Here is a 16,518-nt window from a genome sequence, read left to right as displayed (position 1 = left end):
ATGTTATTATATTCACTGTTGTCACTTTGTGTGTCTGCATGACAATGCATGTTTGCTTACTCTACTTCAGTCCATTGCTATTTTTATACTAAATTTGTACTCATTTTCTTTGTCTCCATTACAAAATTGCTTTGCTTTACAATGGACAAATCCAGTGCAGCCCCATTGTTCCTGCCAGGAGTCTGTCCCAGTCTGAGGGAGACATTCAGCTGTGTTCTTTTTCCAGAATGAATTCAATTTTCAAAGTGCCAGGAACAGGACATTCACGTGTACTTGTGGGGCTACCCATCATTAAAATAAAATACTTTGACAGCATTGGTGGACCATTAGCAGCACTGAACTCAGACATCACACTTTAATTGCACTTGCCTCAATCCAGCATTCAGAGAAAAGATAATTAAATTGAAGCACACAAATTACCTTCGGTGCCTTGCGTATTTCCCACTAACATGGCCTGTGCCATCACAGCCAGGAGTTGGACAACTAAAAAAAGAAAAAAGCTTGATTGTGATAATTGTCACGAATACTGTTTCATGTGTGCAAACATGTGCACATCTGTGAGTGTACATGTAGGAGAAAGAGAGTGAAAATAAAGAGGAGAGGAAGGCTGAATAGTGGATTTTCTTTATTAACTAATCCCAGGAGAATCAGTTTCTCCAGGGCAGCCAGATATAAGCTGACCACCAAAGCAAGTGACAATGTGCTTTATCCGTTAAAAATGCATGACATTTTAGAATTGCGAATATGGTGAAATGTTTTCATAATGAGCACTCACCTGAACAGTTCTTGGATTACAGGTTCTATGGGGACTGGGGAGAAATGAAAACAACACAGGTTTATCATCTCTTATAATTACCTGGTTCTTCATATATAACAGCCAGTAAGTTGCCATGATAACTACAGTCAGGATGAGACAAGCAGAGAGGCTCTGGTGGATGAAGGTCACCCTGAGCTGGGGTTTGACTGATTTACTGAGTCAATAGCCTTACCTCGGATACCTTTAGAACGTGTGCGGTGACGCTTCTGGTCTGCATCCGCCTCCATCTGAAAACAGATTAGTAGGCATTCAGTGTCCTTATCCAGCACACACAGACCTTCATACGCAGCATGTCAAAATGTGTTATAGGATTTATTAACAAGCCTCTTTCAGCTTCCCTATATTCACTAAAAAACTAATACAATTTATGACTTGGATGTGTCCTGTAATTTATAATCATCAAGAAAAGTTAAGTCTGCACTTGAAAAAAAAAAATGTGACTTTGATGTTTTTAATGCAACGCTGCCATCCAATATTTTCCTGGGCTAGTATTTTTTTTAAAATCAAGATAACAACAGTATTGATTGCAATATAATTAATTAGGATAGATGTCAACAGTCTCCCAAGTATTAAACATTAAAGGGTTACTCAAGTCTATTTAAAAGATGAACTTCCTTAATTAAGGACTCAAACATTCTGCCAAGTGTTTCAGAACCATACAGTGTATCTAATTGCAATATAAAGGGATCCAGTATCTAATTGCATTATAAAGGGATCCAGTATATAATTGCATTATAAAGGGATCCAGCAATAATATTTTATCAAGGAGAATCCATGACTCTGCCTTCACTCTGCATGATATCTTTGGTGATGGTACAATTCAATATCAAATTGGCTTTCCCTTAGTTGACTCATAAAGGCAACTGCTCTTACAACAATACAACAAAATATATTTGATATAACCAGTGGACATTTATAAATATACACTTTAGCGCCTGTCCCACTTACGCGACATGTCGCGGGGTGACGCCTGTTTGGTGGTGAGTAGTTGCCCAAAGAGTCGTACCTTTTTCTGGTCGCTGCTGGATTTTCAACATGTTGAAAATTTTCGGCAACCTGCTGTGACTATGACGGGTGCCGGCAAGTCACCGAAATAAATCAGCGTAAGTGGGACAGGCCCTTATATTTCTCTACTGGGATCGCTCCTTTTGTTCAACCTTGCACTTGAAACTCTTGCTTCGAAATGAAATCATTGAGGAATATGTAAAGTAATTATATACTGTAAATCAGTTTGAAGAATGAGATGATGGCACAGAAATGTATCACCAATCAGGTAGCCTGGTTAACAGTTTACAATCAGAACCTAATGCACAAGTACATCTAGCAAGAGGACAAACTATCCCCAAAACATTTACCAGTTGTTCTTTTTACATATATGCAAGACCAGAGAATCGATGTTCACCATGAAGTATCTGGTTGCTGAAGCCTTGGTATGAGCCCAGGGTATTGGCAACATGTTCCCCACCACTGCATAATGCACTTAGCTCCTCATGTTCACTTTTGTCCAATGTACATCCATCTCTTTGTGCTATTGACCCAGTAAGTGCCCAACTCCTCCTCCATCTGAGATCCACCTGAAGATAGGTTTTGCAAGATTTGGTTTCTGACAAAAAAATACCGAGGTTTTAGTACAGCTTCTGTTTATTCGAAACAAAAAGAAGTCAAAGAAGCACTAGATTTCCTACATTTAGAAAAAAAAAATGAAAAACTGAAAAGCATGCAAATGATGACATTGATTAGCAATGGTTAAAAATGAATTCAATCTTTTTTTTTTCATAAATATGCTCTTTTATTTTATTCAAAATTATCAATGTATATATTTGCAGTCCTGATGGTAATATAGCTTCTGGAATCAGCCTAAGAATGGATTTGATTGAAGGCTCTTCTTTTGCTGGTTGTAAAGATTGAATTCAATTTGCCCATTTTAAATGTAGTTTCTGGTTGGTATCACAGTTGCGCAAATCCATCCATAATTGGCACTAATTTAGGAATTGCACAAAATACCTCAAGGATAGTTACTGTGAGAGATGAGAATGACGTAGTATTACAGCAAAGGGGGTTGCTCTGTTTATTGCCATCACTCCCGCAGAACACATCTAAATAATACCCAAATCCTCAACTCAATGCCAACACTGGATTCAAGAAGTGACAAAGGAGGGGCCTAGGTTAAAGTCTCTCACCTTTATTAAGGCAAATAGAACGTTAAACTTCAGATGGAAAATGTGACGTTGCCCAGAACGGGTAACATATGAAGGATTTAGTTGTGACCATGAGAGGCAGAAAAAAATGGATAGTGCATTACAAGATAACGCTTCATTCCAGCAAAATACTTCCTCTGCAACAAAGTGACCAGTGGTATCTGTAATATAAAGAATAGCATTAAACTCATATTTTATTATAAGGTTAAAATGTCCTTTGTGCGGTTGGATTGAAACAAACAAATCGTGTTATGTGAGATTCCAGTATCCTCACACAGGAGCTTGCTGAAATTACAGCAGGCCACCAGGGAGGAAATTCTTTCCGACCAAACTGTAAGAATAATGAGGTCATTTCCTCCCACAGTTGGAGAAGCCAGAGCAGTTGAAAAAAAATGTGACAGGCTCAACGCCTACTGAGAATGCATGAGTGATGAATCAGGGATTGGCTAAGGTAAGTAAGCAAATAAACCTTTGGAGCTACATACTGCTCAGGGATACGGAGGCTTGCACATACTGCTGGTTATGCTGGAATACTGCAATCGCGAGTGTACATGCATTTGGAGCAGCAAAAAAATCATTTTACGCTCATCTCGGTGCTATTGTACAATATATCCAAGAATAAGAAGTATAAAGTATAAAGTATAAAGTATCCTTTATTGTCATTCAGACTTTTGGTTTGAATGAAATTACGTGCCTTGCAGTCATGACAGAGAATAAAATAACAGAACACACAATTAACACAGTTTAACATCCACCACAGTGAGTCTACCAGACACCTCCTCACTATGATGGAAGGCAAAAGTCTTAAAGTCCTTGTCTCTTCCTTCCTTGTTCTCCCTCTGCATTGAGGCGATCCAGGCTTTCGAAGTTGGGCCCCCGCCGGGTGATGGTAAGTCCCACGGCCGAATCCGAGCTCCGCGAACGGGCCGGTTCAAACTCCGCGGCCTGGGTCGGACGAAGCTGCCACTCCCCAGTCCAGCGGACGAAGCTGTTGTTGCGGGAGCTCCAGAGAATCGGTCACCAACCTGGGACCTGCGAACTCCCGATGTCGTCCACTGGGCCCGCGGCCGAAGCCTCCGAGGCTCCTAAGTCGGGCCCCCACCGCAGTGCCACCACAGCCCCGAAGTCGGCCAGCTTCACAATGGTGAGTCCTGGCTCTGCCCCCGGAGCCCCGAGGTCAGCCCGAGGTCGGCCCGAGTTGGAGGCCGCCAGCTCCGCGATTAGGCCTCAGCGCAGACGGAGACGGAGGCGGGGATACGTCAGAGAAAAGGTCGCATCCCACCCGAAGGATGAGACAAGTTTCCCCCACCCCCCCCCACACACATACGCAACTAAAAATAAACTAAAACATGCTCCAACAAGTCAAAAGAAAGCAAGAGAAAAAGAAAAAGACAGACGGATTGCAGGCGAGCCGCAGCTGCTAGGGCAGCGCCGCCACTTCCGGAATGTAACAGAATTCCAACATAAATTGCAACAAAGGTGCAGTTTAATTTTAATATTTGATGTATATTTACAAACATTTCCTGATTATGGGGAAGGGCGCAAAGAACAAAATGCGCCCTTATTATGGGACCGGGCGTGATGGGGGTGGGGGGGAGGTGGGGGTGCAGAGAACAAAGATGTACCATTGGGGACAGTAATTAATACTTTGTAACTTTGTCGGCCCCCAATACATGGATACTCTTTCCATACTTTGTGTATGGAATGCAAAAAAAAAGAATTTCACTGTGACATGTCACATGTGATAATAAAGTATCTAATCTATCTATCTGGCTCGACAAGCACAAAAAGCTATGTCATGTGAATTATTGAAGAACTGATATCGGAATGCAATTTATGATCAATGTCTTACTATTTTCTTCTACTTTCATGAATTGGATTGTTCTTAAGTTTTGGGATTTAAATGCACCATGAAAGAATATAGGCCAGAAAGTCCCAAGATTCCCAAGGAAAGGTTGAGTAGGCTGGAATTCTATTCCTTGATGCGCAGGAAGATGAGGGGTGATCTTATAGAGGTGTACAAAATCAGGCATAGATCGGGTAGATGCACAGAATCTCTTCCCTGAGTAGGGGATTCAAGGACCAGAGGACATAGGTTCAAGTTGAAGGAGAAAAGATTTAATTGGAATCTGAGGGGTAACTTTTTCATACAAAGGGTGGTGGGTGTATGGAACAAGCTGCCAGAGGATGTAGTTGAGTTTGGGACTATCCCAGAGTTTAAGAAACAGTTAGACAGGTACATAGATTGGACAATTTTGGAGGGATATGAACCAAGCGCAGGCTGGTGGGACTGGTGTAGCTGGGACATGTTGGCTGGTGTAGGCAAGTTGGGCAGAAGGGCCTGTTTCCACACTGTATCACTCTATGACTCTATGATTCAATGAGAACAATTTATCTGTATTGAGCTGACCAATCTCAACCAATCACCAATGGTAAATCTGCAGTGGTAAATCTAAGGTCGCCGTTAACCCAGGGATGGTGTGCATGCAGAGTTGTTGGCCCAGGCAAGCACCAGACTTGGCCATGACGGCTGAATGATGAGAAAGCCGCACAACATTCACAACCAAGATTCACACGAGGAGAATCCCCATGTCTGTAAAATACACAGAGGCCCCCTGGAACCAAATCAAGCCATCAGAAGAATGGAGGACAGGCTGAGGGAACTGATGCCAGAACTTTAGAAAGCAAACTTTCCTGATTAAGTTTCCATTATCCTTAAGAATATGCAAGCAGATAATAGTACTCTTGGATATATTGTACAATATTACCCAGAACTACTCAGTCCATTTAACGGATCCATCATTCAGATTGATGTCAGTTTCATTTACTGTTCTTTCCATACAGAATAGAATAAGATAATTGTTATGACAGAGAAGGTCTTTCAGCCCGTCACATATTCTAAAGAAGGGTTTCGGCCCGAAGCGTTGCCTATCTCCTTCGCTCCATAGATGCTGCTGTACCCGCTGAGTTTCACCAGCATTTTTGTGTACCTTCGATTTTCCAGCATCTGCAGTTCCTTCTTTAACACATCTATACCAATGACTGGTAGAGATATTCTGTAAACCCATTCCTGTACACCTTCCCATACAAATTATTCTCTTACATTTCCTTCTGAGAGCTCTGAATGATTCTGTTTCCATCACTGCTACAGGTAGTGAATTCCAGATTCATAACTACTTTTTAAGCAAAATAAAGTTCTACCGCATCTTTTCAATTTTTTAAATGTATCTATCCTGTTCCTTGAACCATCTGTAAATAAGAATGGTTCCTTTTTACTTACTGTATCTACACCTGCTATGACCTTGTACACTTCTATCAAATCTCTTCTCAACTCAATCTATTCCAAGGAGAAGGTCCAGCTTATTCAGTCTAACCCAACGGCTAACATCCCACATTAATGGATAGAGGGATCGTAGGCCCCAAGCCCATAGGTCTTTAAATGTGGCAACACATATATAGAGCAGTAATGCAGGCATATGGTATGTTTGCTTTCATTGATGGAAGCAATGGAGTATAAGAGTCGGAAAGACATATTGTAGCTTTATAAAACTTTGAATATTAATCTAAATGCAATACTCTAATTTGTATTTTGAGTATCGTGTGTAGTTCTGGTCACCCCATTACAAGTAAACTGTGGAGGCTTTGGAGAGAGTGCAGCAGAGGTTTACCAGTGGTTTACCAGAATGCTTCTTGGATTAGAAAGTGTTAACTATAAGGGGAAGTTGGACAAACTTTAATTGTTTTCTCTGGAGTGTCAGAGGTTGAAGGGAGACCTGATGGAAGTATATCAAATTATCAGGCTTCAATGGGTAGATGATCAGAATCTTTTTTCCAGGGCAGAAACGTCAAATACTATGGGCATGGCTCGAAGGTGAGAGGGGAAAAGTTTAAAGGAGCTATGCAGGGCATGTAATCTACACAGTGCGTGATGGTTCCTGTAACGTGCTGCCAGGGGTGGTGGTGGAGGCAGATCCAATAGTGGTGTGTAAAAGACTTTTCGATATGCACATGGATATGCAGGTATGGAGGGATATGGATAACATGCAGGCAGAGGAAATTAGCTTGGCATAATGTTCGGCACAGATATTGTGCATAAAAGGCCCCATTCCTGTGCTGTACTGTTCTCTGTTCTATGTTCAAGGTTTACTGGAATGTAAATGCAATAGACAATTTATTCTGCAACAGCATAATGAACTGTTTTGAGGTTTAGTTTGTTAAAAAACAATGATGAAAATGGGCAATCACAACTTGTTTTTCTCTGGCAAACTAAAATGTGCAGCTTACTTTAACCTTTGAAAAAGGTAAGGTATGTGAAGATTTATTTTGTACTAAGTTGACAAATATATTTTAGAATAAGTCATAGGGGTCTACTTCACCTGCAGATTCTTTATTATTTATTAATTCGCAGGATATTATCGTTGCTGTCAAGTCTGATACTTATTCTCCATTCCTAATTACCCTAACTGAATATTACCCAAACTAAAGTAGGAATCAGGAGTTAAGTCAACTGGTTGTCCTGAAGTCATAACAAGAAGGAAAGATATAACAATTGCGGACTCCCTTGTCTGAAACTTCATTCAATTGAGTGAAAATTTATGTCAAACCATCATCTCATTTAACACATTTGGCCCTTGCGTAACGTAGACTGCATCTTAAGGAAAACTCGAGGTATGGCTTTCTGGATATGATATGCAAACACAATGACACAGCCACAGAGCTGCAGCTTCCCACCTCCAGTCTTCAAGCTTCAATCCAAACCTGTGCTAGCTGTGTGGAGTTTTCTCTCGATGGTTAAATAGGTTCACTCTAAAAGTTCTAGTTTTGTTCCTCTTCCAAAATATGTGCAGGTTGATAGATTAATTGCCCACTGTAAATTCCTCCTTGCATGTTGGTGACTCATAAATTGCAGGGGGGGGGAGTTGATGGAAAAGTGTGGAAAGTAGCATGGAATCGCTGTAGGATTAGTGCAGTGGAGTGCTTGATGGTCGACTTGGCTGAAGGAGCAGTTGCCGTGCTGTGTGACCCCATGTTCAAATATGACAGCCTCTGTAAAACACTCAGAACCTTCTTTACAAATGTCACTTTTGCACCAATGTAGGAAATGTTGGCTTGTGATGAAATATACTGGCAAGCCCTCCCTGATCATATAAAAGTTTAAGTTTGAAAACAAACCACTTTTATCAGCATCACCATTTGCCTAAATAAAATTGCCACCAAGATGAAACATTCCAACAGGAAAACGTCGCATTAAAAAAGTGGTCTGAGTAAAATGATTTCAAATTAAAACTGAGGGAAGTGTATTACATGCAGAACAAAAAATGGGATAGCTTCCCTATTTTAAAAGACAATTTATTATAATTGCCTAATTACTTCGAACTAATATTCACATGAGATTTTACTTTATGAGATTCAGCATGGAAACGGCCCCTTTAGCCCACTGAGTCTGCGCCGACCAGCGATCCCTGTACACCAACTATCCTACATACAAGTTTTTGGCTATCTATTCTATCAATGCTTCTTATAATTTTATATACCGGTATTCCTATTATGGGTGGCACAATGGCGCATCGGTAGAGCTGCTGCCTCACAGTGCCAGTGACCTGGGTTCGATCCTGACCTGACCTGGTCTGTGTGGAGTTTGTATGTTATCCCTGTGACCACATGGGTTTTCTCTGGGTGCTCCGGTTTCCTCCCACATCCCAAAGACATGCAGATTTGTAGGTTAATAGGCTTCTGTAAATTGCCCCTGGTGTGTAGGATGCAAACATGGGATAACAAAGAACTAGTGTAAGCGGGTGATCGATGGTCGGCGTGGACTCAGTGGGACAAAGGGCCTGTTTCCATGCTGTATCTCCAAACTAAACAAAACACTCCTCAGTCTCTGATACTCAGAGAAAACAATCCAAGTATGTACAGTGCCTCCTTATAGCTACTACTCTCTAATCCAGGCAATATTGGATGATAAACCTTTTCTGCACTCTCTGACATGCCTCTATATCCTTCCTGTAATGCGGTGATGGGAACAGTACATAACATTCCAAATCTGGCTGAAGCAAAAGCTTATGAAGTTTTGTTTATTTTAGTTTCGCTTACACATACAGAGCAGGAATAGCCCCTTCCGCCCACCAAGACCATGCCAATCAGTGATCTACACTATTCAAAATACAATGGGGACAATTTACATTTATACCAAGCCTACAAACCTGTATGTCTATGGAGTGTGTTTTCCGGATAAAACCCACGAAGATCATGGGGAGAATATTAAAACTCCATACAGACAGCACCATTAGTCAGGATCAAACCGGGATCTCTGGCACCCACTCTACAGTTAGATAGAGCTCTAGGGGCTAGTGGAGTCAAGGGATATGGGGAGAAGGCAGGCATGGGTTATTGATAGTGGACGATCAGCCATGATCATATTGAATGGCGGTGCAGGCTCGAAGGGCCGAATGGCCTCCTCCTGTACCTATTTTCTATGTTTCTATGTTTCTATGTTTCCAGCTCCACCACCGTGCTTCCCATTGAAAATTCTTTAAAAATGTTATATTATGTCTATCCACCATCATCCCATTTCGTGACGTTTTCTCTACAGTCACATCAATGTATGACTAAAAAGACAGATTTAAGAACTTAAAGGAGATAAGAATGCAGAAAAATTGAAGGACTTTGAAAGGAAAATTGGTGGTATTGATGGGTATGGATTATTAAATCCAGGGAAATGCTGTGAGGTCTGAACAAAGACACCATTTGATGAATTGAGAATTTTGGAAATGAGATTGGCAAGTGGTATGATGGAGTATTTGGACAAGAGCTTTTGTGCCTGGAAAAATGAGGAAAAGACTTGTTTGACCCCGGTCATTCCTTATTCTCCCTGTTCCTGATTGCAGAAGGTACAGAAGCTTAAAAAGTGCACAACCAGACTCAGCCACAGTTTCTTCCCATCTGTTATCAGGGTTCTGAACAATCCTTCTATAAGATAAGATGCTGTTGAATTCACCTCTACGCCATTGAGGACATTGAACGTCATAGAAACATAAAAAATTGGTGCAGGACTAGGCCATTCGGCCCTTCGAGCCTGCACCGCCATTCAATATGATCATGGCTGATCATCCAACTCAGTATCCTGTACCTGCTTTCTCTCGATACCCCCTGATCCCTTTAGCCACAAGGGCCACATCTAATTCCCTCTTAAATATAGCCAATAAACTGGCCTCAACTACATTCTGTGGCAGAGAATTCCAGAGATTCACCACTCTCTGTGTAAAAAATGTTTTTCTCATCTCAGTCCTAAATGATTTCCCCTTTATCCTTAAACTGTGACCCCTTGTTCTGGACTTCCCCAAAATCGGGAACAATCTTCCTGCATCTAGCCTGTCCAACCCCTTAAGAATTTTGTAAGTTTCTATAAGATCCCCCCTCAATCTTCTAAATTCTAGCGAGTACAAGTCCAGATATACCACATCCACTGGTTCTCCCTTATCCACTCTACTAGTTACATCCTCGAAAAATTCTATAAGATTTGTCAGACATGATTTACCTTTCATAAATCCATGCTGACTTTGTCCAATGATTTCACCACTTTCCAAATGTGCTGCTATCCCATCTTTAATAACTGACTCTAGCAGTTTCCCCACTACCAATGTTAGACTAACTGGTCTGTAATTCCCTGTTTTCTCTCTCCCTCCCTTTTTAAAAAGTGGGGTTACATTAGCTACCTTCCAATCCTCAGGAACTACTCCAGAATCTAAAGAGTTTTGAAAAATTATCACTAATGCATCCACTATTCTGGGGCTACTTCCTTAAGTACTCTGGGATGCAGCCTATCCGGCCTTTAATCCATTCAATTTACCTAACACCACTTCCCGGCTAACCTGGATTTCACTCAGTTCCTCCATCTCATTTGACCCCCGGTCCCCTGCTATTTCGGGGGTCATCTATTGAATTGATGTGCTGCAATGCCGAGAACTATATTCCGCACTATGCACCTTTTGCTCCACCTATTGTACTTGAATTTGACTTGATTGCATGCAAAGCAAAGCTGTTCACTGTACCTCAGTACACATGACAATCTATATTACTAAAAGTGTGATCTTGACCACTTCCTGCTGTTCTGTATATTGATTTTAGAAAAAAACGCTGCAACTTACGGCTGTGATTTTGACCATCTTACTCAGAGTCCCCATCCGATGTGCAGGCCAAGAGGATTTTTCCCATCGATGAAAAATAAAAGAGTTATTAGTGTTTAAAAAATGTTGAGATTCTCTCTCCTGAAGGCCACGCCCCTTCCGGAGGGACTATAAAACCCAGACATGTTGAGTACCTCAGTCAGTCTCTGCAAGATGGGGGAGCGAGAGGGTCACCTTGCACCCTGCTTGAAGTGGTATGAAACTGTACTTGAATTCGTTGGCCTTGCATCCTGCTTGAAGTGGTATGAAACTGCACTTGAATTTGGTGGCCTTGCACCATGCATGAAGTGGTAGAAAACTGCACTTGAATTTGGTGGCCTTGCACCATGCATGAAGTGGTTGGAAACTGCACTTGAATTCGGTGGCCTTGTACCCTGCTTGAAGTGGTAGGAAACTGCACCTGAATTTGGTGGCCTTGCACCCTGCTTGAAGTGGTATGAAACTGCACTTGAATTTGGTGGCCTTGCACTCTGCTTGAAATGCAATTTCAAGGAATAGCCGTGCCAACTGTCAGCCCATGAGCCATGAGTGAGCTGCCAGCACATCAGGCTTGAGTGACTGAGCTGCCAGCCCAAGAATCCATTTGACCCACAATTTCCATACTAGCCCTCTGGAAATCAGTTCCTTCAGCCCACAACACCCATCAACACTTACCAAAATTAACAACCCCACTCTCACTATTGACGGCACCACTGTCTCCCCATCGCCTCAGGCCCGCAACCTTGGCGTGATCTTTGACTCAACCCTCTCCCTTGAGCCTCACATCCGCCATGTTGTCAAAACATCATTTTTTCACCTCCGCAACATTGCCAAAATCAGACCCTCTCTCACACCCCCCGCTGCTGAAAGACTCATCCATGCCTTCATCTCCTCCCGACTGGACTACTGTAACTCTCTTCTCTTTGGCAATAATTCCAGCAACATCAACCAACTCCAACTGGTCTAGAATGCAGCCACCCGACTCATTACCCACACCAAATCCTGGCACCACATCACCCCAGTCCTCAAAGAACTTCACTGGCTTCCCATTTCCCACTGGATCATCTACAAAATCCTGGTCCTCACCTACAAAGCCCTCAACCACTTGCCCTCTCCCCCTACCAACCCTCACGGTCCCTCAGATCCATTTCAGCCGGTCTCTTCTCCATTCTGAAATCCAACCTCTGCACTTTTGGAGACAGAGCCTTCTCCAGGGCAGCTCCCAGGCTCTGGAACTCCCTCCCACAATTGATCCAAACTTCTGAGTCCCTCACCATCTTCCAGTCCTGCCTCAAGACCCATCTCTTCACCTCTGCATACCCTTAGTCCCATGTCCCCCTCCCCTTTGCATCTCTGTCTTACTGCTCTATTTGTTTTGTTCTTGACTCACCATGTAAAGCGACTTTGAGTCCTTGAAAAGCGCTATACAAATAAAATGTATTATTATTATTATTATTATTATTATTATTATTATTATTATTATTATTATTATTATTATTATTATTATTATTATTATTATTATTATTATTATTATTATTATTATTATTATTATTATACTAGCGTTCCAGAAAGCCCCCCCCCCCCCCCCCCCCCCCCACTGTCGACCAATATTGGAATTGGTGGAGAGATGGAATATTGCGTTGGGGGACCAGCCCTCCCGGATGAACATGGGACCCAACGGGTCCCACTTAGTCTAGTAATAACTAAAACCTAGGAGCAAAGTTGAATTTAAATATCAACATCTTGAATGGCAGGTCGTCTGATTCAGCTTTTGTTCTTAACGACCTTCTACTGTTCGTTCATATTTTCGGAGGATGTTGAAGTATGTTTTTCTGTTACCCTGCGCAATTATTAATAGATACACAGCATAACTTTAGCGAACACCAATACAAAGGAGGCATTCACCGTGGCTTAATTATATCTCAGACTGTTGTTCATTGGATTGACGTTGATTTTATGTCTCTAATAGATCAAGTAAGTGTTCATGCAAAAGAAACAAATGTTTTTTTTTGTTCCCTGTCATTCTAAAGATCCACGTATCTTTTAAGTTCATTATAGAAATTGCAGCAACTATTATGGTGTTGGGAATGAGTCTGCCAATTTGTGCATGACCAGCTTCCACAAAGAGCTATGTGATAATGCCCTGATGCTTTGTTTTAATTACATTGACTGAAGGATAAATATTTTCTTGAAATAATTCACTGCTCTTCTTTGAAATCATGCCAGGAGATCTTCCATGCTCAGAGCGAGGACAGAAGTGGCCTCCAATTTACAATTTGCATGAAGATTACAGTTCTGGCAGTACAGTACATTAAGTCACCAAGACATGAACATAAGATTTTTGTGCTCGTTCCTGCAGTGGGATTTGAACCTACAAAATGCACTAACGGTTGATAGCAATCATGTTGTGAAATAAACCTCTTTCAATGCCAAATTGCATCATGAACTTCTTTTAAATCCTCATGCCAGCCCTTAATGACATCATCATTTAAGCAAAAAAAAAAGAAAGGATAAAAATCAATATTGTCAATTAATTTAAATAATTCAGAAGTTTTTTTGTCATTTTGCTCTCCGAATTTCCAAAAGACCTCTTAAAAACACTACATTTCAGGTGAAAATCCTTTCTGATCAATTTTAAGTCAACATAATCTAAATTAGCAAATCGATATCATTAGTAATTTGTCTACATTCATTTTTCATATGTAAATTTTCACCTCAAACTAAAATGGATTTTGATTTAATGCATTCATTGCTGTGTTGTAACCACGAATATACTGTGCTCTGGTCTGGCCTCAGAGTTGCTGTGCGGCCATGTGTGAAATGGAATTGCATCACGAAGGCTGGAGGGTGTGAGCTGGAGCCAGGGAACCAGACTCTCTAGACTGGGTATTTCCATAAACTCAAAGTGGAAGGAGCTGCAGCATTTCTCAGATCAACATGCCCGGTGAGAAATCCTCACAGTTTTCTCATCCTGGGAATGTAGGATACAATCCGAGCGCAAAATCCTTGCGATTTAGAGGGGGGGGGGGATATGTTTGGTGCAATCCAGGGACTGGGGATTTGCAACATTCCAGGCATGGTGCAAAATTAGTGGTCGCAACTAATAGCTCAGTCAAGTTTCAGCTGAAAGTGTAGGAAGGTACTGCAGATGCTGGTTTACATGAAAGATAGACACAAAATGCTGGAGTAACTCAGCTGAGACTATTTGGAAGTGTAATTTGTAAGCTTGTGTGTGTTTGCTGATAAGGTTGGAACTAATCCTGGCCCTTCAGTCCGAAGGAAGGTCTCGACCCAAAACATCATACATTCCTTCTCTCCAGAGGTACTGCCTGTCCTGCTGAGTTACTCTAGCATTTTATGTCCATCTTTTGTTTTCTGGGTGCTTGCCTCACAGAATGTTTTCTCCCTAATGGTTCTGCAGCAGTTTTTTCCAGGTTTTTCCTATTCCATTCTTGATTCGCCAGTCACCTTCCTCTACCTTATTTCTGTACCATCTCACCTCTTTCTTCCCCTCACTACAGTTTCCACAGTTCTCTTCCTTGAAACAGCTCATCCTATTTCTATTCCTTTGCTCCCTGTCCATTCTTTCTAAACTCGGGAGTATTGAATTCCACCCTTTATTTTCCACAGCGCACACTTGTCCATCTATCTGCTGAGCCTCTTCTCAATCAGTCATTCCTAATTCAAATAAAAACAGAACAAAATAAATTTGCTGGGATCTCTAACAACCAACTCATCATGTTCACACCTTGATCTCATTATTTGTTTCCTGCTTTCTCTCCCTGTCCTCCAGCAAATCCCTGAGGGTTCCAAGTGGTGCAACATGAGAGCTCAAATGTTTGTCTTGGAGAATTGCCCTGTGTATGCACATGATGATATCTTACACCAAAGATCTTACTCAACCCTTGCAATGATTAGCATTCACCTAGAACAGTCAGATGAAGGGTAGTTCACCTTCAAATCAGGATTTTCAGCCACTCAGATGGATGAGGTGGTGGAGAATGTACACATCAGGATCGAACCCGGGTCTCCAGCGCTGCAATCGCTGTAAGGCAGCAACACCACCGCTGTGCCACCGTGAACTTCTCTTCATCGGCGAAACCAAGCGCAGGCTTGGAGATCACTTCGCCCAACACCTCCGCTCAGTTCGCAGTAACCAACCTGATCTCCCGGTGGCTCAGCACTTCAACTCCCCCCCCTCCCCCCCCCACCCCATTCTGGATCTGATCTTTCTGTCCTGGGCCTCCTCCATTGCCAGAGTAAGGCCCAGTGCAAATTGGAGGAACAGCACCTCATATTTTGCTTGGGTAGTTTACATCCCAACGGTATGAACAATGACTTCTCTAATTTCAGATAGTCCTTGCTTTCTCCCTCCTTCCCCTCCCCCTTCCCAGCTCTCCCACAAGCCTAATGTCTCCGCCTCTTCCTTTCTTTGTGCCCTCCTCCCCCCCGACATCAATCTGAAGAAGGGTCTTGACCCGAAACGTTGCCTATTCCTTCTCTTCATAGATGCTGCCTTACCCACTGAGTTTCTCCAGCATTTAATGTTCTGCTAATCGTTTGCTGTCTGTTTGTATAATCAAGGTACTTTTGGTGCTGTCCACTATTGTCATGACAAACACACAGTTCAAAGGATTGTTACTATTCGAAATTAATCAGGTTGGATTTTGTTTCAAAGAGTTTAACTATGAGAAAACTAAAACTGTTTTAAAATACTAAAAAATACTATTTTACAAAATAAATGATGTCAACTGAAATGAAACTATTCATGTAAAAATAAAATATTTAACCTACAAATTAACAATCCACCACTGTTAAAGCAATTTGACAATACTATACACCGTGTTAATAAACATCAATATTCAGATATGCTGTTAATTTTCTTCTGTATACTTTTCTTCAGTAGACTGAGATAGTTTTGTGCTACGATTTTATTTAATTTGAATGCACTTTATGTGCAATATTTTACATCTATGCAAAGCACGTCTGCCAACCAAATGGGGAAGAAAAACAACACATTACATGCAGCCTTACATTCGCAACATGTCAAAGGTCACCAGCTGAACTACATAACCTTACACTGGTTCTCTGCATACCAATCACTGAAAGGCATATTTTATGTAACAATGAAATATAAAGCCAAGTTGACTCCATATTTTTCCATTGCTAACAGTTACAATATTGGATACAATATAACTTCATTGAATTAATTAATAGAATGAAGCAATTGGTAATCCAAATGACACAGACCAGATGATTCTATGCGTTATCATTGTCAGTGATCCTGTGTGTAAAAGTGTGATGACTTTTCTAGGAATATCTTTGTTTAGCAAATGAA

The 16,518-nt window shown here is 41.5% G+C and overlaps 1 protein-coding gene across 9 annotated transcripts in view; it reads right to left on the bottom strand.

Moving 5' to 3' along the window:
• The window catches only part of myt1l (myelin transcription factor 1 like), a 438,397-nt gene that overhangs the window by 287,344 nt on the left and 134,535 nt on the right, over window positions 1-16,518 (bottom strand). For 8 of the 9 annotated variants that reach the window (XM_033021668.1, XM_033021673.1, XM_033021674.1 and 5 more), the window contains exons 3-5: window positions 990-1,044; window positions 776-809; window positions 421-483 (exon numbers count right to left, since the gene is read on the bottom strand). In XM_033021668.1, the coding sequence (XP_032877559.1) occupies window positions 421-483; window positions 776-809; window positions 990-1,044 (152 nt within the window). Of the gene's footprint in view, window positions 1-420; window positions 484-775; window positions 810-989; window positions 1,191-16,518 lie in introns of those variants that run through there. The other variant, XM_033021671.1, reaches the window with a different exon arrangement.

This window comes from Amblyraja radiata, chromosome 5 (assembly GCF_010909765.2).
Source record: "Amblyraja radiata isolate CabotCenter1 chromosome 5, sAmbRad1.1.pri, whole genome shotgun sequence".
Classification (NCBI taxonomy): Eukaryota; Metazoa; Chordata; class Chondrichthyes; order Rajiformes; family Rajidae; genus Amblyraja; species Amblyraja radiata.
Note: the sequence above shows the minus strand (reverse complement) of the source record. Positions and strands in the feature narration are given on the sequence as shown.